Source organism: Perognathus longimembris, chromosome 9 (assembly GCF_023159225.1).
Source record: "Perognathus longimembris pacificus isolate PPM17 chromosome 9, ASM2315922v1, whole genome shotgun sequence".
Taxonomy (NCBI): domain Eukaryota; kingdom Metazoa; phylum Chordata; class Mammalia; order Rodentia; family Heteromyidae; genus Perognathus; species Perognathus longimembris.
This window is the reverse complement of record NC_063169.1, coordinates 58519792-58528900: the sequence shown is the minus strand read 5'-3', so window position 1 is coordinate 58528900 and position 9109 is coordinate 58519792. Positions and strand designations below refer to the sequence as shown.

General features: G+C 41.4%; 1 protein-coding gene across 4 annotated transcripts in view; it reads right to left on the bottom strand.

Moving 5' to 3' along the window:
- Phactr2 (phosphatase and actin regulator 2) overlaps positions 1–9109 on the bottom strand; it is a 218509-nt gene that overhangs the window by 102527 nt on the left and 106873 nt on the right. Inside the window, exon 1 of one of the 4 annotated variants that reach the window (XM_048354214.1) lies at positions 1414–1659. The exons of the other annotated variants lie outside the window; for them this stretch is intronic. Coding sequence (XP_048210171.1) covers positions 1414–1459 — 46 coding nt within the window. The 5' untranslated portion in view covers positions 1460–1659. Of the gene's footprint in view, positions 1–1413; positions 1660–9109 lie in introns of those variants that run through there. 4 annotated transcript variants of the gene reach the window in all.

Sequence of the window (9109 nt, the reverse complement as noted above, 5' to 3'; positions counted from 1 at the left end):
CTTGTTTTTATAAAGCTTTATTCACTTTTCCATTATTCCCTCTAATAAGATTTTGTGACAACAGAGCTAAATTCAGGTTACGCCTCCCCACATACCTGCTGTATTGGAGTAACGATTTAATTCTTTCTCTGTGTCTCTACCCCTCAAAATACAACTCTTGCTTGCAAGGAGAGGTTATTGTACTGCTCTAAAGTAAGACAGAGGAAATCATTTCCTAAATTTAAGATCACAACTGACATCCCAAAACATCCCTCAAGAAGCTATCAAAGTGAAGTCTTTTTGAAGTTCAGAGCATGATACTATGTCTCCTAGTGTGGCTATGTACCACATAAACCCATGCTGGGGTGGGGGATATGAAATTATAGAATGCTATCTGACATCCTGGAACAGATTAAAAACCTTCCTGTGCGTCCTGTCATTTCCTTTCAGCAAGGTCCTGTTGATGTTTACACAATTCTAAAAAGCCTATCACGTATCTCAATGAACAGAGGTACATACATGGTCTCTTCAAGACGGTTGAGTCTGTTCATTGATGGAAAAATATCACAATACTATGTAAATAAATGTATTTCATGATCCCACCACACGGAAGACTTGTTTATCCTTAGACTTCTGGGAAAATGCTAGACTACAGGCTGCTTGCCCAACTTGCCCTCCCCACCCCGCCCCCTTTTAAAAAAATAAAGATGGAGTGAAAGGAAGTTTGTAAACGGGGCGATCTGTTATTCTAGCCCGGGAGCTTTTACATGTATTTCCATCCAATGAGCTGCAGCTCTCCAAAACCGAACACACGAAATTGTGTCCCCCCCCACCCCCTCTAAACTTTATGGTGAATGCGTCTAACATAAACAAGTCCCACTTGAAACAATTGCACCTTTGGGGTAGTTATTAAATACCCCGCATTCTGCCAGGGTAGGGCTTCTACTCTGGATAACGAACCATAAATCAGTTGACAAGCTGGAAAGAATTCAGTTCGAGTCTGTTTCGGAAGCCAGGCGTAAAATACAGAGAAACCTGTTGGCTTGTGTCTCTGGCTAAGTTTCACGTTTGCAAACAACAACAACAACAACAACAAGAACTCAAGACAGACAACCGCCCGTGGCGATCCTCCTGAGCACTGTGGATAAAAAGCAAAGCCCGGGCACGTCGCACTTTAGAGAGTGCGGCCTGTGCCTTTAAGGTAAAAACCCGGCCAGATCCCCAAAGACATTCCACTTTCCACGACAAAGACTTTGGCCGGCTCGGCTCCGGGGTTTCTCCGAGGGACTTGGCGGCTCCGGAGCCCCGGCCTGTCCCAGGGCCCGCGGCCAGCCCGGCGGCGCAGCGCCCGCGCCCGCGCCCGCGCCCCGCTCTGCGCCCGCGCCCCGGCCGCCGCCGCCGCCGCCGGCGGGAGCGCACGCTGCCCGGACTCACCGCTGCCGGGCTGCGGGGACAGTGTGGACACCGAAGTCTGGCCCATGGCTGGGGTCGCAGGGCCAGATCCGGCGATCACGACGCTCCTTCAGTCCTTGGGTCATGGGTCCCTGCCCTGATGGCTTTCCAAGCGTTCATCCCGGCCCTCGGACCAGCCTCGCTGCCCGGTCCCCCTCACCTTCCTCCCCGCGCGGGTCTCCCAGCCCGGCCGGCCGCAGCCCGGCGCGGAGGATCCAGCCCAGCGGATGCCTGTCATTCCTCTATGCAGATTAGCTGGGGTCAGGGGTCACGGGGAGAGAAAAAAGGGGGGCCGGGGCGATAGTCAGGGAGGAGGGAGAATCCCAAGCTGGGAGCTGGTCCCTGGGGGCTAAGAGACCCAGCACCCCTTCAGGGTAGTGGGAATTCAGACAATCACAACATCCCCTCCCACCCCCCCCCCCTTCAATTTCAATGCCAAGTGATCCTTTTAGGTGTGAAAGGAAAAGAAAGTACTTAGTCACGGTACTTCATTTAAGAAACACGGTTTCTTTAAAGTTAGTTCCTTCCTTATATTGTGTGCAGTTGTTTCGATCATGTTTGGCAGGCCAGCACGAGCTGGCCAAAAAAACGATCTTCCTTGTAACAAGTACAACAGAAACGACATAAGCTAATGGCCTCGGGATGGACAAGGAATGTGAACTATATGGGGTGAAGTCTTTGCTCACCCGCCCACCATCTCATTTCAAAGCAATCACTGAAAACAGTTAACAACTAATTTTCAGATTACTATGCCCTGAGAACCCTATTGAATCAAACCCTATTATAATTTCCCGTTGAGTTTTAGCTTTCTTGAAAATATGAATACAAACCCATGTTTGGCTGATGATTAGTATGACACATTTGATGGAAGGATGGGTCCATAAATGTGTCCATTTCATGAACATTCAAGGAGCTCTACCCTATCACTTTACATACCTTTACAATTTCTTTTTGGTTGTACCAGGATTTGAACTCAGGGTCTGAGTTTATTTAGAACTTGAACCACACACCAACCCCAATGTGGACCTTCTTAATGTATATATTTCACTAAATAGTTTAAAAAATAGAGAGAAAAGTGCAATATATTTAAGTCACTTATGTCTGCTTTTATCTTAAAGTTTATCTGAGAACACCAACTCCAAAGTATTAAAAATTATTTAGCAAATGCATTGTAGGGGACAATTTTAGTTTAATACTTTAAAAATAGCCATTACCTTTCCTTTCCCCCTAACATTTGTTTTGTCAAGGTAAGGCAGAGTCTTGTTTTGTTGTTTTGAAAGACATTAGTCTACTTCACCTTAGTTAAGTAAATCGCCCTTTTTTTTTTTTTTTTAAATCCAAAGCTCCTATACTCTGTTAAGGAAAATCCTTTCCCCCAAAAAAGAACTGTGATCAGAGATCCATTTCCTTTTGTTCTCTTTTCTTTGGGGCCTGGGGTCAGCATGCTCAGGGATTGGACTTCCGGGAATCTTTGCAAGCTCTGAGCTGTGCCCCTAGGCTAAGAAAGCACTTTTTTTTTTTTTTTTAATGAAACTGAGGACTTAAACAAAACGAGAGTTGTAATTAGGACACACACACACAAAAAAAAACTTAATCCTAAATTCCTTTTGAAGTCCAAAAATGTGCCTTGTGAACTCATCCTACTTGGGAGCTCAACAGTGAAAGCAGCAATTAGGACTGGGTTCTTCTTGCTTTAAGTCACCTTCAAGTTTAAACAAATAAACAAATAAAATAGTGAATATGAGTTGGGAGGCGAGAATGTCTATCTTAATATTCCTCCCACTGACAAAGCTTAATTTTAAGGCAAAGGAGAGCATTGATCAGAGGAATAACTCTCCAATGCTCATTAAAAACAGAAGCTGGGCGCTGCGGGCTCATGCATGTAATCCTAACTACTCCGAGGCTGAGGTCTAAGGATCATGGTTCAAAGCCAACACAGGCAGGAAAGACTCTGAGACTCTTCAGTTAAGCTCCAAAAAGTAGCAAGTAGAGCTGTGGCTCAAATGGTAGTGTGACACACCTGAGTGAAAAAGCTAAAGGACTGCGCCGAGACCCTGAGTTCAAGTCCCAGTACCAACACAAAACAAACATAAAAGTACATAGGAGAATAATCTTTTTAAAAATCATAAAAGCTAAACATGAGGTTACAATATAATTTTTCTATCGGTACTTTTTCTTTTCTTCAAATTCTTATTTTTAGCATCATAGAGGATGCTCCATAGTTGGGGTTTTTATTTATTTGGGTTTTTTTTTAGAATTTGGTTCATTTATCGATATTTACCATAAGCCTTTTTTAAAATTATTTTTCTGACGAATATACTCTTCCATGATTTTCTAATTAATCTACTCTTCAGCCTAGTCTAGCCTATTCTGGGATTCGTATAATCTCTCTTGGGTTACACAGTTTTCTCCAGGACTCTTCTAGTCCCATTATATTGTCTTTGAAGCATGTCAAGCGCACTGTAAGAAGTTGCAGTAAGGCTTCCTTACAGAGGTGGGAAGGCTCTCTTGCTTTCAGAAGTTCTGGAGACACTGGGTGTTCAAGGGGCCTTTTTTTTTTTTTTTTTAATCACAGCTAACAAGTATTCTAATGAACACAGAAAATAGCCAAAGAAATCTCCAAGTCTCATTTTGAGGTCAAAGCCATAAACATTAAGGATTATCACTTGACGAGAGTATTTTAAGATAATTTCTCTCCCAAATTGCCTTACTCTCGACATTATTAGCACTCACAGTTTGATAAACAGTTCTGGGTGTTACTCTCATGGGTTTAGAGTTGAATGCTAGAAACATTCAACATCATCTGAAAAATATGGACAATTCTCTGCCTATTACCTCTTTCCAGGGAATTTATTAAAATGCTAAACAAATCATGCACTGGTAGCTCTTGCTTGTAATCCTAGCTACTCAGGAGGCTGAGGTTGAGGATTATGGTTCAAAGAGAGTCCAGGGAAGTCCATGAGACCATTGTCTCCAATTAACCAGCAAAAAGACTGAACTAGAGGTGTGGCTCAAGTGGCTAGCCTTGAGGGAAAAAACTAAAGGCCAGCACCTAGGACCTGAGTTCAAGTCCTGAGTTGCACGTGCACACACACACACTCCAGACACACACACACACACACACACACACACACACTCCACACAAATACTCAACAAGATAAGTACTAATCTGAAGACACCAGCTATTTGTATTCAGCAGGTATTTATCCAGTTGGGTCCACTCTGTGCTGGATTCAAACCCTATCTTATCTAGTGATATCCTGGTAAAATAAATACTTAATCTCTGCTTTGGACAGGGGCTGCAAGGAAGTTAAGAGGCTCCTAAGATCAATTTGTGATTTGTACTGGCAAATTTCCATGACATACATACTCATGGCTGACTCAATAAACTACCACGCAGCTAACAAAACTGAACAGCTTGGCCCCTGAATCTGAATGGACCGCCTCCAGCACACAACTACTTTGGTGTGGGGCAGCGTGCTGTCATTAAATCATACCATGACTGAATTTGAGGAACAGTTTATATCAAACCTTACTAAAACATCAAAGAATCCATTTACTGATCTGATTCACACACACACACACACACACACACACACACACACACACACTGTACAGTCTAAATATTTTTCAGTCCTTGGAAGAATGGTGATTCATTCATTTACTTCCAGGAAAAAATGAAATTGAGGAGATAGCTTAGGCAGAGTTTCGCTTCCAAGAACCTGGGTGATTTCTAACAGAGGTAGTACTCCATCCTTTCTTCAGCATTTTACCCTCTCACATAGATTCTACTGGCTATTCATTTGGGCCATCTGAGGAACCCAAAGTGACTCTTGTACTTGGCCATGGATGGGAGCCATTATGCAGATATAACCTTTACAAATAAAGATATAACTGTACCAATCTAGACTATCCGTGGGAAAGGCCTTTCCTTACAGGGCAATGTCTAAATTCCATGCATGCAAGTTGGTGCCTTAAAGAAGACAGTGCTGAGCTTGGAGGGGGAGGGGCACAGATGCTGGGAGTGTTAACCTTGAGGTGCTCTGTTGAGACCCACTGTGAGATACCATCTTAGCGTTGGGGGAGATGGGTCATAAGGCATGGGAGAAGGAAGGGCTTCATAGTTCCAGATGAGATGAGTTATTAAAACAGCCAAGGGCTGGGAAATGGCCATGTACAATACATGAAGATTATATTAACTAACACCCTTATTTCTGCACTGGGCTGTGAAACTCTGGCAAATTTATGACATTTCTTTGGGTAATGGGAATTGTAGCCTCAGGAAACCTTTTCCTAATGGAAAGGAAAAGAATTTAAACTTAGTCATTTTTCTAAATATGATTTTTTTAAAAAATCAGTTTATAGTCTAGGTAGAATGGTCAAAAGAAATAAGATAAGCAATCAAGTTATCTAAAAGTACCATTTTAACTAACTATGGCTGCCCATCATCTATTATTACCTGATTTCCTCAAAAAAAAAGAGAAAACTGAAAACTGTTTTTTCTCTTTCTAGAATAGAGTACATTTTTTAAAGTGGTAAGATAAAATGTTCTAATAACCTGGATATATATCATATACATATTCAGAAACTAACATGTTTAAGTATTTAAGTAGGTTTTTTTTTTTAATTCTAGAACATATTCTAGTGGGGTTTTTTTTCTACTTTCTACTTCTTCAGAACTTGACTACACTTTGTAAGAGGCAGCCTACTTAGGAAACTATGACCACTCAAAACAAATAGAAGATTTTACCGGTTTTTATACTTGCAGTGGAAGTTCTGCATATATAATAGAGCCTACTTTCCTAAAGCAGTTGCAACTAACTGCTTATTCCATCCTTTTCTTTTACAGTTTCTGAGAAAATGGATAGTTCTGATATAATGTTGACAGATAAAACAGCAAACCTAATTTTGGACATTCTAGTTATATTGAGTGTCAAGAGAAGAGATTCCACATTCCATCAGTATTAGACCAGGAAACAAACCTGTAAGACGTGCTTTTCTTTCCTATTGTTCTCATATTTTTATATGATTTATTTCCCAAGTTTCCCTTCTTCTGCTCGCTCAGCTGAAGCTAACAGGATTAACAAAATACCTTACCACTGCCCTGCCCTGGGCCAGTGTCTGCTTAGGGCAGGGTGAGGTTCCTTAGTGCTTACTTAGTGATTGAGCTGACAATTGCATGATTTACTGAGGAAAATAAAGAGCTCAAGGGGAGGTGCTGGAATTTCCTTAAAGAAAAACAAACCACTTTTCCCTCTAGCCTACAGATGAAAAGTATTTGTAAGTTTTGTTCATAAACAAATCACCCATCCATAGGATTTCAAATTCCTAAGAACTGCTATCAAACTCACATTCTCTAATTCACTGAAAAACCTGCCTAGAGAACAGTCCTTAAAGATATCTTATTGAACTACTGCCTGCTTACATATAATAATTACTTAAAGTCACCTGCTAATTATTGTTTTAGTAATCACATCACACACATCCCTAAGAAAATGTCTGGCACTAAAATAGGGTTCAGTGTATGCATTATGAATAAAATAATAAACACTACGTTATCTCCTCCATAAGAGCAACTTTGAATATGGACTGAAGTCTCATTTGGAAATATATGCATGATTTGGGCAAGCATATGCCAACTCCATAGCAAGAAGACATCAAAGTCGAACAGTGATTGAATGTATCAGTCCTTCTATACACTGTTCATTATTCAACTCGGATTGACTGCCAGCCATGACAGGCACTGGGTAGGCCAGATGGAGAACCATCTCTGGAGGACTTCATGCTAGAGATCCTGCATGGGGAAGGGAAGGTGGAACTGCAGCTTGCTAGAGAAGAGATTGTAAGGCTGAGGACCCTGGCGAAAGTCTGGTCGTCCAGGTGTTAAGGATACACAGCGGGGCTCGCACAGGGAAGTCTCTGAACTTAACAATTACTCAACCCATATGCTCCCCACACAGACGTTGTGGCTTATTCTGAAGAAATGTCAAGATTGTGGAAAGATGACCCTCTGATAATATGTCATCAGCATGAACTCTACGTTTCTGCCTGCAGATTTCTAAGGAATCTGTTGCAAGTGACCAACTCCATGAGCCCCGATGGGTGCGGAACATAACCATCACCAAAACTGAGGGTCAGAAAATGGAAGAACCCTAAAACATTCCATGATACCTTGCGTACCTGATCCCTGTCCTACCTCCACCCCTTCCCGACCCAGGCCAGGCACCTCCTAAACCTGCATTCCATCTGTGATACCTAATCTTGATTGTCAACTTGACTGGCCCGAGAAGCATCTAGAATATTAGTGCAGCATACCTTTAGAGGGGTCTGTGAGGATGTTTTCAGAGAAGATTAACCAAGGTAGGTAAGACTTCCACCATCCAACTGACCAAACTTGATGTTATGGGTATTTATGACAGAGAATGGGAATCAAGAAATATGAAGCACAGGGGCTGGGAATGAGCCCAGTGGTAGAGTGCTTGCCTACTCTACATGAAGCCCTGAGTTTCTATGCTCAGCACTGGGGAAAAAAATAGCACCTATACACTGAGTAAACACTGGATGATAAGAAAAATCTCCACAATTGTTAAAACACTGCTCAATTATCTAATCCCTAATATCTGACCACCATGCAGTGAAGTTAGAAAGCTAGTAAGAAAAGCATAGTTAAAGATAGAAACAAAAAACTCTCCCACGCATTTTTGGAAACAAACAGCACACTGAATAACAAAGGAATTAAAATGATTAGTTTTATAGTGGTTCAGGACTAAACATCTATAAAAGTTCTATAAAACATGGATGAGGAAGTGGCGTTGTGGCTCAAAGTGGTAGAGCACTAGCCTTGAGCTGAAGAGCTCAGGGACAGTACCCAGGCCCAGAGTTCAAGCCCCAAGACTGACAGAGAGAGAGAGAGAGAGAGAGAGAGAGAGAGAGAGAGAGAGAGAGAGAGAGAACATGGATGACTCTAATACAGCAATAACAGATATATTTAGAATTTTATTAGCACTTGTTAAAAGCAAGGACCTGTTTATTGAAGGAGGAATAGTGTAAGAATTCAACTCCTGAAACTAAAAGGATAAACTGAAAAAAAAAACATAATAAGGAAACAATAAAGATCCAAATAGAATAGGATTTAAAAATTCAAGAGAGGCAGGTCCATGCTTTCATTCATGCCTGAAAAAGTGAGAGGTGACTACAAATATTAAGGCACGCCCAGCATCTATGAATGGAAAAAAAATGAATTGGCATTTAGATGAAGGCAATTTAAGATAAAAATCAGAATTACTTGGTAGTTATAAATACTGAAACATCACTACTAGTAAGGTCATTCAAAACTTACTATTTTGCACTCATAGATAGAATACAGAAGTATTGTATGCCTTTCTTTGTTAAATAACTCCATATCAATAATGAAAAATAGAAGAGAAATTATTCACTGCTTATTTTAATCCTCACTAAAGTAAATACATCTCTGTATTATTATTTTTTATTTGTAGTACACCTTATCTTTAAAACTACAAGTAGCTGGGCACCAGTGGCTCATGCCTGTAATCCTAGCTCCTCGGGAGACTGAGATCTGAGGATCTCAGTTCAAAGCCAGCTCAGGTGGAAAAGTCCCTGTGAGACTCTTATCTCCAATTAACCGCCCAAGAACCGGAAGTGGAAGTGGAACTGTGGC